Source organism: Sceloporus occidentalis, unplaced genomic scaffold (assembly GCF_023333645.1).
Source record: "Sceloporus occidentalis isolate IW3139 unplaced genomic scaffold, rSceOcc1.0.p SCAF_192, whole genome shotgun sequence".
Lineage (NCBI taxonomy): Eukaryota > Metazoa > Chordata > Lepidosauria > Squamata > Phrynosomatidae > Sceloporus > Sceloporus occidentalis.
This window is the reverse complement of record NW_028317172.1, coordinates 1,457,479-1,482,350: the sequence shown is the minus strand read 5'-3', so window position 1 is coordinate 1,482,350 and position 24,872 is coordinate 1,457,479. Positions and strand designations below refer to the sequence as shown.

The following is a 24,872-nucleotide window of genomic DNA, read 5'->3' as shown; positions in this document are numbered from 1 at the left end:
CTAGCTGGAGCAGTACCTCTATCAGCACCTATCGTGTTCCTGGTAGAGGTACAGTGCAGGTATTTTAGGCAGTATATATAGAAATATATAATTTTCCTTGAAAGTACTACCTGCCAAAAGACATAGCTCTGCAGCGGGATGACATTTTCTTTGGTTCTCTTGAGGCCATTCCACAGCATCTCTAATGGGTTAAGGTCTAGGCTCTGACTGGGCCACTCTAGAAGGCGAATTTTGTTTTTTTAAGCAATTCTGTAGTAGATTTACCTTAGCAAATGGTCTGAAAAATACCCCTTGTCTTATATTCGAGGTCTTCTTATAATCCGACCTCAAGGAGAGGTCTGACTATAAGACTAAGATCCAGATCCCGCACAGAGGACCTAGATCCTCCTCTCTGGCAGCAGGTACTGCCCAGTACTTCCCCGGGGATTCTATGATGGAGGTAAGCGTGACATGACCTTCTGGTGCTTCGTCATAGAAGCCCCGGCGGAAGTGCTGGGCAGCAGCAGAGGTTGTCTACGTGCGTCGTGCAGACGTCCACTGGCTACCCCTACTAGACACCAGGGAGTCTGGAGTCCGGGGTGGGGTAAGTCTGGGGATGCATTGGTAAGTCTGGGGGGGCATATCATGGGGGGTGACATATAGGGGGGTATAAGGCATATCTGGGGGTAGAGTGGCAAGCCTTGGGGCAGATGTGCATAACTGGGGGGCAGGTTGGCAACAAAAAGGAAATAAAAACAAGAAATGCATTTTTCTCCATCATAGTTTTTATTAAATATGAAAAAATAGTTTACATGATTAATATTTACTAGTAAAACTTTTTTCTATAGGGTCTTAGTCTGTCAATTCTCGTCTTGTCATACCACTTGAATATATGTATTGTATTAAGCGCTGCGTAAATTGTTGGCGCTATATAAATAAAAGATAATAATAATAATAAAAATGTTTCATGTTGCTATGCAGTGCCCTTTTTATGCCATATGTAGTGATGCGTGTTCTTCATGAGCAAATCAACCTTAGTTTCATCAGTCTACAAAACTTTTTCCAAGTAGTGATGTGGAATGTCAAGGTGCTCTCTGGGAAACTTCAGGCGCAGCAATATTTTTTTTTCGTATAGCAGCAGTTTTCTCCGTGATGTCCGGCCATGGACTCCATGCCTGTTCAATGTTTTGCGTATAGTAGATTCAAAAATGTTAACCAGCAATGATTCCTTCAAGCATTTAGCTGTTGTTTTTTTTTTTTTACCTCATTGAACATACTGTGTTGTGCCCTTGGCTGAACACCCACATCTAGGAAGAGTTGCCACAGTACTTAATTGTCTCCATTTATAAAGAATTTGTATAACCGTAGACTGATTAATATGTAAACTCTTTCAGATTACATTGTAACCCTTTGCAGCTTTATGCAAATCAACAATTCTTGATTGTCTTCTGAGATTTCTTTTTTGTGACTCATGCTTCGCATCAGCAGATGCTTCTTGTGAATAGCAAAAACAAAGTGTTTTGTATGTTAAAGTTGCTCTAAATAACCCCTCAAATCTCGTTTCATTGATTGGACTCCACAGTTGCTAACTCCTGGCCTCAATTAGCTTTCATTGAAATGTTTAGTCTTGGGTTCACATACTTTTTCCAACCCAAACTGTGAATGTATGAATGATGTATTCGATATGGACAAGAACAATACAATAATTTGTGGGTTATTAGTTAAAACAGATTGCGTTTGTTCATTATTATTGTAACTGAGATGAAGGCAAAATTATGCATAAATGCTGGGTTCACTAACTTTTTCTTGCCACTGAATATATACACTGATCAGCCATAACATTATGACCACCTGCCTAATATTGTGTAGGTCCCTCTTTTGCGCCAAAACAGCCCTGACACGTCGAGACATGGACTCCACTAGACCTCTGAAGGTATGCTGTAGTATCTGGTACAGATCTAGAGCAGCAGATCTTTTATGTAATGTACGTTGAGAGGTGTGACCTCCATGGTGGATGCATCCTGGTGCCATGTGTTCTCCAGGTAAGCAATGCACATGCACCCAGCCATCCATGTGATGTAAAAGAAAACATGATTCATCAGACCAGGCCACCTTCCATTGCTCTGTGGTCCAGTTCTTATACTAAAGTGCCCATTGTAGGCACTTTCGGCAGTGGACAAGGGTTAGCATGGCCACCCTGACTGATCTGCTGCTACCCAGCCCCAAATGCAATGCACTGTGTGTACGTTTACCTTTTTATCAGAACCAACATTAACTTTTTAAGCAATTTGAGCTACAGTAGCTCATCTGTTGGATTTGATCACACAGGCTAGCCTTCGCCCCCCACGTGCAACAATGAGCCTTGGCCACCCATGACCCTTTCACCAGTTCACCGCTTTTCCTTGGACCACTTTTGATAGGTACTGACCACTGCAGACTGGGAACATCCCGCAAGAGCTGCAGTTTTGGAGATGTTCTAGCCATTACAAATTGGACCTTGTCAGATCCTAACACTTGTCGATTTTTCATATGGCTGATCTGGGTATATATATATACCGTATTAGCGCAATTATAAGACGACCTTGATTATAAGATGACCCCCCAAAATTTGAATATTAATTTAGAAAAAAAAGAAAAAGCCTGAATATAAGACTACCTTATAAGAAAAAACTTTTATTAGTAAATAGTAATTCACATGTAATCTATTTTTTCATATTTAATAAAAACTATGATTGAGAAAAATGCATTTTTTTTGTTTTTATTTCCTTTTATTTGCCAACATGTCCCCAGTTATGCACATCTGCCCCATGGCTTGCTACTCTGCCCCCCAGATATGCCTTATACCCCTTATATTCCACTATGCCTCCCTGATATGCCACTTCCCCAGATACTCCCCCCCCATTTACCACTCTGCCCCCTGATATGCCTTATACCTCCTATATGCCTCTCTGCCTCCCTGATATAACACTTTACCCCCCCATATGCCACTCTGCCCCCCCTGATATGCATTTTACCCCCCTATATGCCCACGACTTACCGATGCATCCCTAGACTTGTCCCCCGTGCCGTGGACATCTGCGCAACACGCAATGACAACCTCAGCTGCTACCTGGGACTTCCGCCGGGGCTTCTATGACAGCACTGGAAAGTCATGTCACGCCGGTGCTCTGTCATAGAAGCCCCGGGGGAAGAGCCGGCAGCAGGGAAGCTTGTCTGCGCGCAGATGTTCACCGGCTGCCAGAGAGGAGGATCCAAGTCCCTTGCAGTGCTGCGGGGGATCTGGATCTTAGTCTTGTACTTAGACCTCTATTTAAGGTCTGATTATAAGATGACCTTGAATATAAGACAAATGGTATTTTTCAGAGCATTTGCTATGAAAAAACCTCGTCTTATAATCGAGCAAATAATAATAATAATAAAAAAAAGAAAATATATTTTAAAAACTAATTTTAATGTGATACTTGTAATACATATTGGTGGGAGTTCACATTTAAATACATCACTATAGCTCAGCTTCATATATAATGTTCTTCCATAAACTGTCAAATGCTGTTTAACCCCTTAATGACAAATTAATGCATTGTTTTCAATGGGTTTTGGGACCGCCCATTGTCCTTAAGGTCTTTAGAATTCTAATTATATTACATTTCAGTCTAGTAAATATTTGTTTGATGCACTTTTCAAAGTATACTGATGAAATCCAGTTAAGAATTCACATTACTTCCTGAAAAGGGTTCTACTACTGTACAATATGTTAAATCTGATCTATTATAAACATGTGTATGTCCTTTATCTTTCTATGATAACGAGAATGCACTGTTTTGTGCATCTGTATAGTCTTTGTAGCACTTTATTAGTTCTAAGAACATTAGCATTGTTAGTTTTACAACAAAGGAAGTAATCAGCACACACCCAGCAAACACTATAAAGCACCTATCAGAAGGAAAAGTGTTAGGGATTCCTTCCATCACACCGTATTGCCATATATTGGTAAGCCTGCCACCAAGTCAAAATGCTTTTTAGGGCGTGTTTGCCTTTTTATGTTAATCACCCCACCTATCACACAGGTACCTCATTTATGGTGTCCAGAGATGGCTTTAAATTGCAGGAGAGTCTCAGTTGGTTAAAAAGCAGTGTAGCCCCACTAAAGTAATGCAGCTGTTAGGATTAGATATGACTTTCCAAAATTGGGGTACCTTGGCATGGTGGTGGACTAAGCAATATATGGCCCTATAGTGTGACAAATTCCTGATATTTTTCTTTAGGATAGGTACTTTGAAATGTATTTGCTGTGTGTGCACTGATTCCTTGCTTTGTTGTATGCACTTATTAATCATTTTAACCCCAACATTTCATTTTATATGCTCCTAGGGTGCAATGTTTTAAACTTTTCCTTTGAATTAAATAGACCACCACAGTTAACATTTTGACAACCAAACCTCAACCAGAATATTAGAGTTTATAAAGGATAATAGAGGATTGACCTACAATCTTTGTTGTAACTAAAATTTTGCTCTGGAAATACATAAAAAGGAGCCCATGTGGTAATGTGCAGGAAACCAAAAAGTTACTTACTGCAGGTCCACTTTTGTGTGTTTTGACATACAGTCTTTTGATTGTATGGGGAACTTTCCAAGCTTAGGTTGAAAGAATTATTGGTTTTTTTTTAATATGTCCATATTGTAATAGGTGTGTTTTATTTCACTGTGGAAAGTAAGAAAATAATACACATAAAAAAATTAGGTAAAACACAGGAAAAGGCCACGTTTAGCAAAGATAAAACTGTCATGCCCGCCCTCGGGCCTATAGCAGTCCAGTCCTGCTTGACGGAGTACTAATAGTCGCTATCTTGGTGGCATGGTCTCACTGTCCCTGCAGGGTTGTTCTGGCCTTGACCAAGCAGTCCCTCACCTGCTGTTTCATTCCCCCTCACAATTGATTGTCAGCTCTCAAGAGCAAGGCCCTATACTTTTTATGTATAGTACGTCTTAATTTCTTTATGTAATTGTCAATTTGTGTTATTAATTTTAATGTTATTGTTAATAGTCATTCTTCCTGTTGTTTTATAAATAAAAATATAACGTGCTTCAAACAATTTCTGCAATAACTGAATTAAGAACATACTATTTTGTCCTCACTCAGACAAAGAATTTTCATGAAGAGATAAGGGTCAGAGCTCACTTTTGCCTTTAAGACAGAGGCACACCCTGTAACAGAAAACACTGAACACACACTCCAGAAAGGAAGTGTATTGTTGGGTGTTACGATTGAAACTATTTTAGAAGTGGTTAGGTGGAGTCTATTCTTCTCAGGTTTACCTAACTTTTTAATGCCACACATGGCATAATCACACATGGCACATGTGAAACAATCGGAAACGGGCAGAGATGGAAAGGCCCCTGAGGTAATTTGGGCCCTGGCCAGCCGCCCTTTTACCTGTTAAGAGGACTTTAAAGGCAGCCCTGGAACCCAGGCTGTGTCTGGAATGTGTGGCTTGCCATCTCTACCTCCACATTAACACATCGTTTTTTTACTGTAATTGGTGTCATTATATAAATAAATAATACACACATTCCTGATCATGTGTTACTTATAACTACCTGACATAAACTGAGAAATTCTATTAGTTAAAACATAAATACATCTGTAACATCAAAATCCCAGTGCATAGAAAGCTTTAAAGATCAGATAGCTATATTCTTATTGTTGATTTACATGACCAATTGCTACTATTTTCAACAGTTCTGGGAAATAATTATTTGACATGACAACTTTCATTACCACAAAACCTTCTTGAAACACATTTACCATTGGAATGCATGCATTCCTTGAATTCATTATAGTTAGTTACAGATGTAGCCTCTGTCACCTTTCTTTTGAGATGGGTGGAAAAAGAAAGAAAACATGCACTTTTTCTCCCCACAGCAGACGATCGCTTGAACGTTTCCCTTGAGGATTTTCAACATCAGGAAAAGAAGCTTGGAGTGTACTTATAGGTGGATTACTAATTTGCTTCACATGTGTCTAATATTTAAAAAATTAAGAAATAGAACAGTAATACTTGTAAATGGTTATAAAGTCCAAAAGTCTCCAAAATTTATTTCTATTCTAAACAATATGCCATACAATGACTTCTTAAACATGATTATGTACAATTTTCTTTATAATTTTTTGATATTTGGAGTATTATAAAGAAAATTGTACATAATCATGATTAAGAAGCCATTGTATCGTATATTGTTTAGAATAGATATTCATTTTGGAGACTTTTGGACTTTCTAAATAGAGTTTAGCCACTTAAATAACCAGTATCTGTAATTCACTGGAGCACAAAATGTCCTAATAGAAAAGGATATCCAACTCGTATTACATGTTTAACCCCGTAAGGATGGAGGATTTAATATTATATCCCTGCAAAACCGCCATTTAAGGCAAAGGATATAATATTACAGTACATCCTGCGCTACTGTCACCGATCGTTGCCAATTGCAGTCATGATCAGCAGATAGACTCAGGAAGACCAGGAGTAGCCGATAAGAGCCACTCGAGGAGCTAACGCACACTGCCAACAGCAATGTGTGTCAACATTGTTTTGTCAATGATCGCTGTCTCTTTGTCTCACTGTAATGGAATACGTCTTTTTTTTTTAAATTTGTCTTGATCACTATAGCTTGATCACTATATAATAAAGTGATCAGCAGTCTTTGTACAACTGCTATTTTAAACCCTAAAGAGTATAAGAATATATATATTTTTTGCCCTTAAGGTTGAAGAATTAGAGGGAAATTTCTTTGTGCAGATCCATAGATTTAGGGTAAAACAATTATTAAATAAATAACAAAAACACAAAAAGTAAAAAGACTGTGTATATGATCCAATGTTAACCCTACATCCAAAAACATGACATACCATAGCATATGAGGTGTTTCTCTTTATTTTCTTTCATCTGTACTGGCTAGAGAGACTAGAAAGAACAGACATTATGCTTTGAAACAAGATAGCAAAAGTGCTGTAAAAGCTTTGGTCTTTAAGTGTAAAAAATACCATTAGTCTGTATGGGGATTAAAGGTATTTGCTGTTTATCTGTTATAGTGTCGTCAGTGTTCTTCTGTCTTTAGGTGGTGTTGTCAGAATATAAGATTTCATTTAAACGACTACATTGATGAGGTGCCTCCATGCAATATTTAGACATTATTATGGGATGAAAACATTAATTCAGTCAAACATATTATCATACATTCAAAACTTCCATAACTAAGCATGACATATATAGCATACAATGTAGACAGCCCCTGCAACTCATCATCCCACACTTTGCAATGGTATATTATGCAACGCTTTCCAATTTTGTGGTCTGTACCCAATAAATAATCTTATCCACAAAAAAAGAATAAACTCTCATGCATTTCTGCATGATATATCTATTCTCTTTTTGTTCATGTTTATCAGACTTTTCCAGTTTATCAACAAAGGATCCCACAGGCAGTAAAAACACATTAAACAGTAAATGACGTTTTATATATCAATTTCAGATTCCATAATCTTAAAACAAACATTGTAAAACAAGACACATGCTGCAAAAAACAAATGATGTTAAATACAATTATTATGCAGAATAAAGTATACAAAGTATAAAACATAACCTGTTTTATCAGTATATATTAGCATGGTTACAGGTGCTAACCTTTGGATTTCTAGTTGTTTTACCTAATAGACTCTGAGACATTATTTCATGCAATAGTTGTTTTTAGTCAAAGCAAGTATGGAAAAGTGAAAAAAGCACAAGGAGGCACATTGCAGTGACATAATATATGGTGAATAATAATGCCTTCACATGTAAGGAATAGGCAAAAACAGGCCCCTTGTATCACTGAATGAACATATGGCAATCCATCCATAATAATATACTTATGGTATATATATTTTATGCATTAAATAATGCTATAGTTTACATTGGTACTTAAATACACATTCTTCAGAAACCAAAAAGTGACCTAAGTTAGAAACATTAAGCCCTGCAGCTGCCGTCCTCCTACGTGGCCTGATGATTCTTGCCACTGGCTAGCTGCTTGAAGCATTACAATCAATTGGAACGCTTTCCGCACATGCCATGCACATGCATATGGGGATTATGAAGAATCCCCTAATACATTTACAGGGACATGACACCAATTTAAAGGGGTCATCTAGCTATCACATGCATTAAATATTGATGGCTGGAGTGTTCCTTTGACCTATAGTGGATTTTGAGGTCATTGAGGTCACCCTAATGGTCCCAGGGAACACTTCAAAACCTGTTGGATTCCAAAGGTTATTGGTACTTTGTAAACAGAGTGCTTACTATATAAAATATATACAGTGATAACTCAATCCCATGTTAACACATGATAAATGTTAAATTATCTGGAATGCATATTTCTATTAAATACATTTAACTTTATGTACAGAGGAGGAATATGTTTTTTTAAATTGACGTCTTCTGTTTCCTATTTATTCCTTTTGATTCAGATTATTTCTTTGATTAGATTGTTTTGCCTCTTTCCTTACTTGACAAATACCAGACATTGTATTTCCCCTGGTTCATATTAGAAGATGAATCATTAATACTCTAGTTAATATATTTGATCATTTTCATATTGGGCTATTTTTTTACTCCGTGTTCTATTTATTAGCGTTAGTTACATTTTTACATCTACATAGTTGTCTCAGGTTTCAAATCAGATTTCCCGAGTGTTAATAAAGAAAACATTTTTATGGGCTAGCAAAAGCATATGGAGAAAATTACATGAAATATTAATATGTTCTGTGTGGGTTTGCAAAGTGCCCATGGTTGTAGAGTTCAGAAAACTAGAAATAAATATTACTTTTAACTGTTGTTTTGTCTTCGACAAAGGGTCGAATTAAAGTTTTAGTTAAAAACATGTTTTAAAAGTGTAGTTTTACCTTACATGAGATAAAATTAAAACCAAAGTTTCCCTTCATTTGCTTAACAATGTGATTTTCCTTTTTTCAACAGTGTAACAGAAGAAATGGTGGATTATCAAATTGTTGGCAACTCAAAGCATGAGGAACAAGCATGGCAACTTGGAAACTAATGCAAGAATTTATCAGTATTCACAAAAAAACAGTGTGCACTTGTGTCCTAATTATTAAGGTCATTGATTTGCTGTTTCCATAAAGGATTTTATTGAACAATGGGAAATTATGTCTTACTTGCATGGATTTCTGCACTCTCGATGGTGGCAATATTAGTAAATGCAGACAAGAAAGGAAATACCTTCATGGCAGAATCAAATCCAGACCGCTGCATGAGGCACCACTATGTTGATGCAATCAATCATCCGCAACATAAATGCACTGCAAAGGTATGGTTCATCAGTGTTCATTTTAGAATTTCATCAAAAAACGTTGATAACGGGTTTCCATAGCAGAAAATGTTATTCAGTAATTAACATATCAACATCTAAGGGGAGAAGGATTGACTACAAAAAAAATTGCTTAGAAGTTGTGAAGAGAACTGGAAAAAAATATTGCTGATATATTTAGTGAACATCAGTATATGACATTGTTATACAGCCCTGCAAACACAAAATGTGTTTAGAAATAGCAACACAACCTCATGCTGATGAGTCCCATTAAGGACTACATAGCTGTCCATGAGTGGTGATCTGGCTATTGTACCTCTTCCAGGGCTTTGTTTAAAGGCTGTCTAGTACAACGGGCATTTGCTCTAAAGGAATCCATGTATAAAGTGGATCTAGAGGCAAATATATATATATATATATATATATATATATATATATATTGTGCATTTACCTTCGAAAGCCTTTACATTTATATTAATAAAGTAATAAAGTCAAATAAATTAATTATATAAATAGCTGACCACAAAGCTGCATGGAAAGTCTTGCTAAAGACTATGGTCAGGCATATCCATTGAGGACCTGTACAAATGTGTTTTCGTTTTTGATGACGAATCTGCATGCTTAGAAAAGGGAATTTGTTATGACTATTTAAACATATCATTAAAGGTGATTTTGCATAACCTCCTAGCAAACAAAAACTTCTACTTATGGTCAAACTAATAAATAAGCAGATTAAGCAGCTGCTTAGGGTTCCATCATTTAAAACCACGAGGAGTTGAGAGCACTTTCGGGAACAGACGTCTCCTGTGTGGTCAGAGACCCCCTTGTGAGCTAAGAACCAGAAACAAGATATCAGGCGGAAGTGAGCACAAGCAGCTATTTAATCTTTTTTTTTTTTTTTTTTTAACTATGCAGAAACAAATCTTGAAACTTTACTTTTAATATGATTAAGGCTTATTTAACCATTTTCCTAAGATTCAAATAAAAAAAAAAAATGAAATGCCACTTTTACCTAAGAGGCCATCCAGGCCAATTACGTTATGTAGAGGTAGCACCCATTAGGATTATTCTTGTTTGTTTCATGCTGAATGACCTTGTATAGATTTCTGAGGAGTTTCAAAGTTTTCATTACATGTTTTATTAAGTGAATATCCTTGTTGCTAATCCAATGATGTTACCACAGTATAAACTATTTGAAATATTAGGTGGATCATGCTGATGTGGATAGTTGATAGAGACAGAAACTTGGTAAATAAAAGAATGCGCTACTATTAAAATGTAAAATGAAGCATAGGTTCAATTATATATAAGGGCCATGCTTTACAAGTACTTCTATCTTTATCAGTGTCTGTAAAGACAGCCGGAATCAGCAGTGGCCCTCAAGTGTTACTAACTGGTAAGGTTCCTTAGCCAAATGAGCATTATCATGCCGAGTGACGCTATGACAGTGCTGTCAATACATGGCTCACAAGCTGCTTATCTGCAGTGACCTATACATTCTCTATATTACTCATGCACTAGATAGTAGACACTGGCCTTATGCTAGTAGAAACCAAATTAAAGGTGGTATCTTCTACTAATTACATGAAAGCAATGCATCTTTGCATATTTTCCATCCAGTTTAATTAATCCTTAAATGAAGCATAAGTCCAAAGATGATATCATACGGTTGTTGGACCCATCAATCACAGGCATAACCATCAATGAGACCACCCCCCCGCTTTTTGGCTACTTCTTCCTATCAGTCATTGATATGTCCTCTCCTGCACACAGTCCCTCCCACATTACCTTAATGACCTTAATGAGCGCCAAAATGGCTTGTAATGGCGGATATATGTAACGACAAATGGACGAATCATGACAAATTTTCTCCGTTTTTTTTCCAGTTCATTTTTGTCAGCTTCATTAGAGACTGCACAATACAGAAGGCGCAAAACAGGCATTAAAAATAAAGTTTGTAAAAAACCGAATGCACAAGTCTACTGTCTATGTACTTGTGATATGGTATTTATTACTGTCACCATGGACTTCCATGAGAACGTGATGATATAAAACCATAGACTGAGTGTATTTACAAGTGCAATGAAAAAAGGTATTAACATAAACAAGTTAATATAACTATAAGTTAATTTATTCTGATGAGTCTTTTATTATGTAGGCAATACAAAACAGATCAAATATGAGAGATGCAGCCTGCTAACTTCATCAAATACTCTGAGACTCAAAGATCAGTAGGACTCATATAAAAACAAAACCCCGAGTCTCTTCCAAATAAACCTTAAGTAAATATTTAAGTCCATTTATGTTAACAAATGTTCTATACAAGCTTATGACAATATCCACTCCTCAATACTTAAGCCAAATAAACAGCAGTGTAGCAGCTACATGAATATATATAGAGGTGTAGAATTATAAAAGTGAATCTGTTACAAAAAGAAAAAAAAAGAATAATAGAGCTTAAAAACACAGTTTTAGATACTTTTCAAAGTAGACCTCCATGTCCTCCAGCCTACCCACCATGAAACGAAGTATGCAAGTAACTGTTAGGATACATAATATACCACTAGCCCTCTCTACAGGTCTAGTTCTAAAACTACATACAAAGACACGCAAAAACTCAAGTACTTGGCAATAAGACCCCACACATGTACATTTTGATTGAACCAAAGTTAAAGAAAAACTGTTGCGGGTTTTACCATATAAGTATATTAACTCTTTAAAACTACCTGTATCTTATGCATTTTGTTTCCCATTGTATTTGTTTGGGAGATCTTGCCTGTGGATTTTATCAATTTCCTTTCTCCTCACAAGGGCTGCATGAACAAATTAACAACAATTACCACTTAACATTAGAGGGTAGGTCGCTCAGTTCTATAGGTGTGTATTAGCATGCAGATGAGAAAACTGCTTATTTCAATCAGTAAATGCCATTATGTAGATTTACTTAATGTATAAAACTAAAAAACATAGGATTTTGTAAAAGTGACCGATCCACATAGACAACTGTGTTGTTCTCTGTTAATCTGATTTACTAAGAGCTTTTAGACTATTCAAATATGTGTTTTTTTTCTCATAAATCAACAAAGTATATTCAAAATGTAGCAAACTCCTGCATTATCTTATGCACGAGCGTATTATCCTAGGCACCGGTTTATTATCCTAGGCACCAGCGTATTATCCCAGGCACCAGCGTATTATCCTAGGCACCAGCATATTATTCTAGGCACCAGCGTATTATCCTAGGCACCAGCATATTATCCTAGGCACCAGCGTATTATCCTAGGCACCAGCGTATTATCCTAGGCACAAGTGTATTATCCTAGGCATTAGTCTTTATGCACCAAACTCTGAGCTATATTGATGTAGATAGGTTAGACAGGTTATTTTGTCAGTTCTCAGTAAAATGTTTATGTCCATCTTTCCTCTTCATTGCAAGAGGGATACCAATGATGCGAAAGACATTTCAATTATAACGAGATACTGGAAGCACCAACGGACCTTGTTGGTTTTCCTATGCAGTCGCCATTTCCATCTTATTACATATTTGCGCTGCCTATATTATAAGGGTAAATGTGATATGCTCATAAACATCTGTTTTTTGTTGTTGCAGATGTGAGCTAAAATTAAGTTGAAAACCTTTTGATTGGGTATTTATTCTCCCAGAAATCTACGGTATTATACATTACATATTGTTATTATACCTATGTAGCATTTGTTACTAATGTATAAACAAGTGAAGCAGCCTTGAAAATTCTCACCCTATACCGGATCACCTTAGCGCTATTGTTATTTGATAAGACTACAACAGATGCATATAACAGTTTGTGTGTGTAAGATAAAGGTCTAATTACACAGACAGATCTCTAAGCATCAGAAGTAAAACACTGATATATGCCAATGAAAATGGATTAAAAATGGATATCTTTCACACCTGATTCATTTGTTCACAGGTTTCGCTACAGTTTGTTCTCATGAAAAATTTGCTTTTCAGCATATGCTTAAAGAAACATTAATACCCTGTTACAAATTATGCAAATAAATGGATAGATTTGAACGTTAATATAATTTAATGTCTTTCCCGATGAGTAAGTGCATCCTATCAGATTAGCAGTGATCTGTTTTCTGAGAAGTACCGTATTTGCTCGATTATAAGACGACCCTGATTATAAGACGACCCCCCAAAATCTGAATATTAATTTAGGAAAAAAAGAAAAAGCCTGAATATAAGACGACCCTATAGGAAAAAAGTTTTAACAGTTAAACTATGTGAACAATTGTTTGTTAATAAAAGCTACGATTGAGAAAAATAATAATAATAATAATCATTTATAATCGAGCAGATACGGTAATATTGGTTTTCTTATTGTTATTATTTCCTGCAAAGATTGATTTTTACAACTCCTCTAGTAAAAAGTTATTGTTTGTCTTTAATTGTGAAGCAGTAGATAAGATTAGTTGGGAGACGTAAAAAATAAGCGGAAAGATACAATATGTAGACAAGGAGGCGTGAAAATAGTGCAGTGATTAAACTTTTTGACTAATTACTATTGAGTTTGAAGGGAACATGCTGCCCTTCTCTCTAAAAAAGGGGAAATTAATGCGATCCCTTTTTGCCTCAGACCCATCGAGTCCCTTAGAAATGAAGAATGTTTCTGTAAATAGCAACAAACTGAAACAAGTTTCTATTGACAGAATTTGGGATGGGACCATATACTAGAAAATCTGAATTCTTCCTGTGCTTCTATTACCATATTGCAATGATATCAGGAATACGCAAAAAATTGGTATGGATGGAATTAGTATAAAAAATAAGGGTTTTATGGAAGCACATTGGTGAAAAATGTGTGCAGTGGTGCTTGGAGAGGTTGAATTATTCAAGCCCTGGCAGCTAGCTAAAATATCAGGGCAGGTCAATTCAAAAGCCTGTCACTAACAATAAATGCAGATGTATTTGCAGTAGACCTGGCAGTTCTGCTCACCAGTCACTCATAAAATAAGTAACTTGTGTTCTGAGTGAAGAGCATTGGTGAAGCAAGCATGGGTTTCCTCTATCACATCCACTACACTGCAGCACACGCTCAGTACAACACCAGCCATTCCTAGGTTGGTATTTCATTTCTTCATTCTAGCGAGGTTTGGTCTTTTCTGATGTAGTGGTACGATTTTATTAGACAGACATATTAAATCATTAAATCATTATCCTACAAAATGCCTTTACGTTTTCGCACAGTATCTGAGAGAAAGTTTATAATTCCCAGGACACAAAAGAAGAAGGTTCATAGACTTCTGGATAGTTTTGTTATTGCTAAATGTCTAAATCAATGTACCTCTGAGAAGATTGTTTACTTTATCAGTGCTTATGACAGAGCTATGTGTTTACCACTGGATACCACGGAGATGAGCAAAATATTAATTTGCCGCACACAACATGCTAATTTTTTTTCTTAGCGGGTTAACACTTTAATTGCTTGCAAACATACTGTTCTTAATAGGTTAACACTGTTTCTGATTTCTGGTGGTGTAGTCATTTGTCAGTAAGTTAACCCATTCTCTCCTTTGTAATATACAACTACCCCACCAGGATGTCAGTGGGAAAACACTTTAAAAGTCGATGCATTACTCACTGTGCTGCTAAAATTGGTCATTCTGATAGCAGTGTTAACTGCTAAGTTGTTAGGTATTGCATGGGTTAGGAAAAGTAGATTTCGTTCAAGTAGTTACTCATGCTGAGGTAAAGTGAAATTAAAGATTCAAGAGAAAAATGATATAGCTATAAATAAAGAAATAGTGCATTTCAAATAGTAAATGCTGAGTTATTTTTTTCCACATTGTTGAGCACCAATCACAGGGTATAACTGGACACAGCTACACAACAGGGTAAAGCTGTCAGATACCATACCATAGTGAATGGCTCATATAAACGTTTTTGAATGATATATGTGTTTTTACTTCAGTGGGTAACACCGAACGCATTGATGATATTATATAGAGATCATGAATTATTCCCTTTTTGGGTTAAACTACTATGTAAATTACAAGTAGTCAAATTTACCAAACTTGATTTTTGTCCCAGTGACATAGTGAAATAAGTGAGATGTTTCATTTCACCTCCAACCTAAAGGATTATTTTAGCAGTTGTATAACTTCACTGCATTAAATACATGGATGCCTCCCAACTATCTCATTTACAATTAGACAGTACCCATATTTGTTCCCACCAAGCTTATTTTGCTGGTAGTGGGTATAATGGGCTAGTAAGGGAGATCTGAGGCCTGACCTGTCCATTGAGCTGTAAAATTGATGCATAATTAATTAGTTTACTGTCCCTGACAGTCTCACCAAAGAAGAACACACACTTGAGTACTTAATACGCACCATTTCTAAATACAATAAATAAAGGAGTTACTTTAGATAGAAGCTGCAGCTTTGAATCTGCAGCTCTGTGCCTGCTATGTGGTCTGATGAGTCGCAACGCCGATTGGCTGCTTGGCTGCTTGGAATCCGTTTGAGTGCTTTTCACGCACGTGCACCTGAATCTAACAAGGCATTCATCAAGTCAGAGCTGGAGCTTATTGGGGGTACTTATATCACGTGCCACAAGATCTGTTTGGCAGAACACATCTCCGGTACAGAAAATAGCAGGGGAGTGGGCAAATGGGCAAATGCATTTGCAAGGGGGTATCCATGTAAATTTAAAGGGACCTCTTAGGTATTGCCTTTAATACACTTTGGAGTAAAACAGTGCTCAACACAACCCCTACCAATAACATAGTTATGGCATGGCAGGTGATGTTTTGTGCTTGGCTACAATATAATACTGTTAAGTGTATTGGTCTGGAAGAGAACACTGGTAATCTTTCTAATGTACATAGCTACATAGTATTATTGATATATAACCACTTGAAATTAAAGTAACTGTGAATGTTTTTGTATGTTTTGGCAAGTGTTTAGAAATGAGTAATGTTTTGGAATATAAAAAGAGTTTTAAAGATAGTTATAAAGGTCAAACATATATATGATATGATAAGGAACTGATGAAGTATATGAAGGTAAAATGTGGGACAGTATCACTACACATCTGGTTTAAGGATTATAGGAAGGTGAAATCCTGAATTATTACATGTAGTTTCTAATGCTTTTATTTAAACACATTTTGTAGGCAAGTTTTCCTTTTGTACACAATGAAATATATAAATATATAAATATAGTGTTTGCAAAAACACAAAAGATACAAACCAATTGAATATATGATAAAACATAATATATATAGTTCTTATTTTAAACTGTTCATAACAATGGATGATATATGCCATCTTAAAAAAATCCTTCTTGGGGGATTGTATAAAACGTACTCATGTGTCTCATGTGCGTTGAGTCTAACATAAAAGAAATGGGGCTGTCATCAGCTTAGTCTGGTTCTGAACCGACAGGGACAGTGTAACAGCATTTAATGTGAGCACCATTGCACTGTTCAGGGATTAGTTTCTTGTAGTGGCACAGCTAACAATGGGAAATATCACTCTGTTTGCACAGACTCTGTTGGGGTAAGGAAAGCACAAAAAAAGTAAATACAAAGTTTAAAAAAAAAAATATGTCAATACGACAACTTTAGGGAAATCTGTTAGTTAGAAGAAGATTACTAGGCATAAAGGCCTAGACGTTAAGCATGTAGTGGACCCCAAGATTTCTGAAAGCAGCCCTGATGACATTAGACGCACTAACCATAGCCCCTTATTTTCTTATCATTTCAACCAGGTCTATGTCTGCAATTTTGATTCATATCTAAAGTTTCCTTTTTGTTGCCTGTCTTAAAATTAGCAAATTATATCAACACATCAGAAAAAGGTTATGAATGTTAGCCCTTTTAAAGAAAATCAACCCCTAACCTACCCATTTCCTGACTCATTTAGTTTAATTTATATTAGAAACTTAAAATTTGAGGTACCAAGAATGCAAAGATAAACATTCAAGCAAAATTTCTAATATTGTATCCCCTTCAGATAACCTGATGACATAACCATGCAATACATTATACTTAACTTTCAATCTAATTTGAAGCAGCAGTTAGTTTAACTAACAAAATCCTCTTTTGACAATGTATAATGCAAATCATCACACACAAAACACAAATTAGTAGAAAAATTGGATGTATAATTTCATGTTAATCCTTCAGTTTCAGCTCAATGATTGAAAAAATGTGGTTTCCCATAAAAAGTTTGAACAGTTTTTGTTCTGAATGTAAAAAAAGTGATTAGCTTTTGTTATAACTGAATCCAAGTTTTGTTTTAACGAGTGTTGTCAGGGAATCCCTTGTGATAATCAGGGTATTTAAAAAAACAATTAAAACTAAAGAAGGGATGTGGTGAAATATATTTTTATAGTTCATAAACAAACACTGGAGAGAAAAACAGGTGGTCTAACTGTAGTATAAACTGAATAAATCTTTCAATACAACCTTATATCAAGCTGAGTATTTTTTCATATTATTTTATGGGTGGTTGTATTTTTCTTTAACCCCTTCTTTACTGATTGTATCTTGTGCCCAGAAACTTGAGACTTTTTCAGCATTTTCACAATGTTTCCTTTACCTTGATTCTCCTTTTTAATTCTGTGTGCTCCTACAAATATTATGCATTGTTTTTGCAAGGATAGATGGAGCTTTCTTTTGATATTTTTAGATGTATGGTCCAATGTTTTGGATTATAATACATGAAAGTAATGAAAATATTTGAAGGGGAAAAAACATGGAGATTCAAAAGGCCTACCCTCTAGAACCTACAACTTGTAATGAGGGCAATAGGATATATAGTTATAACTCCAATGTGGCTAAGGTGCATGAGTTAAGAAGAAAAAGGAAACTAGAAGTCCCCTGTGTCCCAGCATTTCACTTCTTTTGAAACATGCTTCCCTTCTAAACATTTGTTAACTTATTTTAAAAATGTGGCCAAAGATTAAAAAAAAGAAAAAGGAGTAGAACAACATATTAGATTCAGTTGTCGGAGAAAAATCTATCACTAGAAATTGAATAGCAGTTCTAGACAGCAATAGAAAAAAAAAAGATATAAACAGTGATACATTTTTATGTCCGTTTTTCTACTGATTCCCCAGTTATGAGATGATTCTTATTGAATTTCATGTGATAGATTTTCTATGGTAATTGAACTCAGCCATTGATCATACTACACAAATATAAAGCAAATGCAGTTTATTTTCCTTTTAAATTCAGTCTGCTGGAATGAGAGTTAATATTTTGTAACATAATCCAACATATTTTTCAAGAGCTATAAGACATTTATTGCTGTTTTAAATTTTATACCTGTCTCAATTTGCACATAGATTTATGTTTCCGACTGCTACAAAACCATTTTCAGTGTCATACATTTTGATTTACTTCCTTGTTCGAGATGTTTAATAAACATATATGGTCTTTATTTTCATTTTGTTACAAAATAATGAATGCCAAATTATTCACAAAGGTCTTATAATGTGGCTGTTACATTTTATTCTTCCATGAAGATCACTTCTCTGGACAGTAGATGTGTGTACTAGGGTTTTACATTTTGCTGACAATGCTGAGCTGATGGCACTGTTGGATATCTTCCAATTGCAAAGGGAAGTAAGCATGATGTGTCTTTCTTCTGCTGCATGGTTTCCTTGGCCAACCACTGCTTCTATGATCCTCAACATTGTCAATTTCGTTGTGCTTCATCAAAAGAGCTTGGACATAACATCTGGAAACCCCTGTCTGCATTGGAATTTCTGCCTGGAAGAGACCTTGCTGATACAGTATAACTACCTTGTGTCTTGTTGCTGTGTCTTGTTGCCATGGTGTATGACTTTTGACAATGTCAATAACATTTTGACATCAGCAACCTCGCCTTCTAAGTGAGTCTGACCGTTCCTTACCCAGTTTTATTCCTCTCATACAGCTGTTCCTGCCTAAAACATTTGCACAGTACTGTATGTGTCTTGGAAAAAATTGCTGATTGTCATAATCCAACAAATTTTACAAAAGAGCTATACGACATTTATTGCTGTTTTTAATTTTAAACCTGTCTCAATTTGCACATAGTTGTCACTCTACCAGAGGCAATGACGTTACAGTAGAGAGTCACTTCAGAGGGATTATAATCCCCACTATAAATGACTACAATTTAGTAGCTGAGTCAAATTTAGTTGATTAAATGTTAACCAACATAGCAACTTTGTTTACTATTTGAGCAAGCTTTGATAATCTTTCCCCCTGTGTGAACTGGATTCACCTAACTCAAACCAACAAAGCTTTAAATATTTTATTTATTTATTATTTCCAGTGTCATAATTGTTATGTCTTTTCATCCTTGAGATGTTAAATAACCATAAATAACCATAAATATAAAGTCTTTATTTTCATTTTGTTACAAAGAAATAATGCTAGGTTTTTAATTATTCCCAAAGGTCTTGGTTCATAAAAGAGATGAGCCTAATTTATCCATTTATTCCTCACCAAATTTACCAAGTTAAAACAAGATGGTAGTCTTTCACTACATCAAATTACATGCAAATACCAATAGCTAACATATGTTGTTTTAAATGACCTAAGAGGTGCTGCTGTCTTGGAAAAAATGGCTGATGTTATCACCCTACCAGAGACACTGGTGTTACACTTGAGAGGGGTTATGTTCATTTATTTTAGAACATGTGGCTCCAATATGCTCTTTAAGACATAAATCTGGTCTCCTTTGTGCCCTTGCGCAAGACTGTCAAACTAAACCAAACTATAATGTCCTTTTCAAATGCATTACAATTACACATTGTCATTAATATTCATTTTATTTTTAGTTTTATCTGTGTTTTTTCCATTGCTAGTTAATGTATAGGAGATAACATTTTAAGGTGTGTTTCCATGTGCTTTATTATTTTAAAGGCATGCCCTGTTTTATCATAAGACATAATTTCCTGGAACATGTATTTTCCCGCTGATAAGCTTTTTAAATACAAACTGTAAAATACATTGATTAGAAAAATAGAAAAAAGAGGGTCTATACAGAAACCATATTTGCTGTTTTAGAACAAACACTGATAATGTCTATATTTTATAACACATGAGTATGGTAAACAAAGTAACACACTCATATTTGTGTTGGTTTTATCATGTTGTGTTTACTTAGTTGCATTGAGAACCCTTTGTAAGAAACCAGGTGTTTTTCTTCCAATATTGTTACTGCGTTATGTTTTTTTTTTTTGGCTTTACAATTTTTGTATTGTACATTTTTTGTATTTCTGGCCTTTTTACATTAAGTCAATATTTACTCAGCTAGACAAAATGGCGAACATTCTGCCCCGATATAAACTGCTAGAGTTCAATAAAATGTCACACCTGGCCTTTTATTATAGTTCCATGAAACTTCCAATAAAAATATTCACACTCCTCTCGTATCTGGTACACATTAATACGTTATATATAGTGAAAATATAAAGTCCTGCCTTTACTACTATATAATAAAATAATACTGTTTGTGCACACAAAAATATGACATTAAAAACTTACTGACTTACACAAATGCTAAATATTATACATACAAGTAATCAATTTAATAGGGAGCGGGCAAATACCTTTTCACATCACTGTAGGTCACAATTCATTGTAGGCCACACAAATTTATCTTGCAATATAACGTAGTAGATCTGACAGAAATTATGAATGAGATACAATTTTTTTCCATGGTTAAAGAATTATTATTGGGCAGGGTTTGGACATTTTGAAGTACTATAAGTATACTATGAAGTATATATATATATATATATATATATATGTTGCTGCTATGGTGATAAGACTACTTTTTATACTTTTGCCCCAGAGACTGTTTATATACAACTAGTGTGTTTTAAAAATGCACACTGGGTGTTATTAAAATTCCAGAGGTTCTTTTACACGGCTCCAGTAATCTGTTGTTTGTATGGTTGTGTTTATCTGTTCTCTTATGTTCCTGTAATAAGTTTTGGTTCATTTAATGTAGGAATGTTTATTTTTGTTTTGTTACAGATGGTATTGCTTGCTCGTTGCGAAGGCCGTTGCAGCCAGACTTCTCGGTCAGACCCACTTGTATCTTTCAGTACGGTTCTCAAGCAGCCGTTTCGGTCAACCTGCCACTGTTGTCGGCCACAGACCTCAAAGTTGAAAGCGATACGTCTGCGTTGCGCAGGTGGACTAAGATTGACTGCCACATACCGCTATATCCTCTCCTGCCACTGTGAGGAATGTAATTCGTAGAGACACAATCAAAATTGAAAATGGACAATGCATATAATATGTGAAATATTTTATTCTGTGTTAATGTGTTGAGGTAATATAAATAACAATTGTTTCAAAGATCTTTAAATGTCAGTCATTGTGCAAAAATTACCACTTTCAATATCCTTTTTTTTTTTTTTGGTAGATTGGGTAGTATCTGTTTTCTATGTGCCATATTTTTGGCAATGGATTGTAATTGTGTTGGGCACTTTTATAAAGCTATCTTCAAAATGATATACACAGAGAACTCCTGGATGTCAATTTTTTTTTTTTTTTAACAATTTCATTCCCATTTTCAGTATTGCTTTAAATTATACCAATGGATGTCTGATGATCATTGAACACAACTTTTTGCTTCAACTAAACATGCAAAAGTAAAGTGATGGATTGAAAAAGATCAATAAATATTTAAAGTAGTAGTTGTTTTCCAAAAGCTTGGTCCAGCTGTTTTTTCATATCATTTTTTAGAGAATTATAGGAATATATGTGATGCATGTTTCAAAGATAGCTAATAGGTAGCGCTCCAAGTGTGGTCGAACTGAAACGCCAATGATTCTCACCCAGCCCTTTCACAAATTCATAGATTTCCCTTAAGCACCAAGTTGCCCAACCCTATGATTAGGGTTATTTGTTTGGTGGCAGCAGCAGTATATTTATTCCTATTGTTAGCCTAGTGCAAGTGACGCATTGTTCTCTACAAAGCTCAAAACCAAAGATTTACCATTTTAATCTGAAAAGGGAATACATATACAAATAGCTAGTACCCCTCATGATGCAAGTGCTTCAAATAAGATTTAAGCTATGTATTGCCATTTACATTAATATGCCATACCAACTGAAGTTCACAATATATTTTTATATTTGATTTTGATATGCATGTTAGGGCTCCATCATTTCAAGTGTATGGCAACTCTTCCTGTGATTCAGCACATACTACAGTACAAATCACCTTACAGAGCAACCAAAGAAATACAGTATACTGAAGCTGCATTTGTCTTTGGAACTTTCTATCAATAAAATGGCACCAGGAATGTCAATAATACAGCTGTCTATGATAAAGGAAGTAAAAACACAAAATATGGATTATCTGCTAAACTACAGTAGCATAACTATTAAAACTGTGAATACAGATAAATTATTAGAAACATTTCACAATGTAACTGCATTTAAGTGCCTAAACTATGTTATAGTGTGTACTGTCACCTCCGTGGGCTGCATGTAAAATCTTCCTATATGTACCATGACATCTATGGGATAATTTTTACTAATAGAGTACAAATTATGTTTTTGGGAGAGGTTAAGACTATATTATGTATATATGTTCTGAGATTTACAGTTTGTCCTTAAGTAGATATCTATGAATATATATAATGAATATATATATGTCCTGAAGAAAATATAATTAAATACAAATAAATAGCTATATATAGAGAGCAAAGAGATCATAGCTTAAGTCCCAAAACCTGATGTGACATCTCTTTTTTATCTTAGCCCGATAAAAGGTATCATCTTTGACTAAAGATTCTATCTTTTCAAGAAGACAAGGGTCTCTTTTCACTAAACTGCGAGTGCTTGCAAGTTGGCAAAATGTGGGTTTCATTAACCTGTGAGTTGACTGCAGGTTGCAAATGCAAGTAGAAACTAGCTTCTAACTTTCAAAATTTACCTCCCATTTCCAACAGGTTGCAGGGTAAATTTCAAGTCTCCCCACCACCTCTGCACAATTGTATTTAAAAAATAAATAATACAATTGTCAAATAAATCAACCAGATGGGTATGGTGCCCAGGCTTACACTCTCAGTCCCACCCACTGCTCACTTTTTCAGGTACCATGCGGCTATGATCCATGCACTGCATATTCCATAGATGTTAATTGACCTCATGAACATGAATAGTGTCTATAGGCTTGACCGAAGACTTTAATTTAGGCCCCTATTTTAATACTTTTTTAACACCCTCACTCCTTTAGGGTATTGAGTAGGCTGCAGAAGGGTGCCAGTAAGTAGTTCACTGAGTAATTCCCAGCATACAAAAAATGTTCTAATTACAGTGATTTTCAGGTTCAATGTATCGGCATGCTTTTACAGGTATTAACAAGAAAATAATCACAAATGTAGAAAGTTTTGTTTAGATTAGATTTGTTATCTTGGAATGAGGTGTTTAATGAGATGCAATAAGTAAACTACAAGCACATGCAAACTGGCAAAAAAAGGCAAATTTCCAGCAGCAAACTCACATAAGTTGGATAGAAGGCCAACTTCTATATTCACTAAAACCAATCCACAATGGCATTTGCAAAAATAATTCTCCTTCCATATACTTGCTTTCAGGAGAGTCAAGGTGATGTGAGGCAAATGCCTTGCATTTCAAGTCTGTGTGTCCTCTTTGATTAACAGTGAGAGTTGATATCTTTATTTAATTTAGCGAGTTTCAGGCGAGGACATGTATGGTTTCATTCAACTAACATACAATCACCTGGAACTCGGAAAGTTTGCAAGTACTCACAATCAACGTGTATATTGGTATGTAAAGGACTTTTTTGGAGTGTGAGCATGCATGGACATGCCACCTGGTCAGTCAAGCAAATATGTTAGATGACATTAAACAAGCAGTTTGTCTTTTTTTCATGATTTTTTTTTAAATCGACTATCAGAATGATTGGAGGTACAACTGAAGGTTTGCAATTATAGAGTAGAGCTTTCTAACTTTTGGAGTTCATGATTGTGATCTAAATCAGATACATTTGGCCCATTGTGCCTTTCTAGCATATTTTTCTATGAAAATTGAGCCTGTCCAAATAAATAAGGCATGCCGTTCTAAGCATAAATTGTGTATAAAATAACCATCCTTAAGTAATCTCCCTTTATCAGATATCCTGTCTCCAGCTTTTACAGAAAGGTATAAAAGCCAGTTAACAACAAACAAAAGGATTTCAACTCTTTAGGATGATGGATAAAATAAAATGTTTGTAACCTGCTTTTACAGAAAGGTAAAAAAGCCAGTTAACAACAAACAAAAGTATTTCAACTCTTTAGGATGGTGGATAAAATAAAATGTGTGCGTATACCCACAGAGTATGTCATACCTCCCAAGTGTCCCTCTTTTGAAGGGACAAGATCAACTGGCAGGAGACAGAGGCTGGAACCATCTGACATCTTTGATTAAACTGAACAACAGAGATCTTTGTCAGACAAACCATGGTACAGAAAATTAGGTGAAGGCATAAACGCAGTCCAGGTTGAACAATCAGATAA

At 35.4% G+C, this 24,872-nt stretch overlaps 1 protein-coding gene across 1 annotated transcript; it reads left to right on the top strand.

Moving 5' to 3' along the window:
* The first annotated feature begins 9,173 nt into the window (after nt 1-9,173).
* LOC149278380 (norrin-like) lies at nt 9,174-21,597 on the top strand. Its single transcript, XM_089502079.1, has 2 exons — nt 9,174-9,344; nt 21,370-21,597. Exons 1-2 carry the CDS (start codon nt 9,174-9,176, stop codon nt 21,595-21,597), a joined length of 399 nt encoding a protein of 132 aa, XP_089358205.1.
* Nucleotides 21,598-24,872: the final 3,275 nt, after the last annotated feature.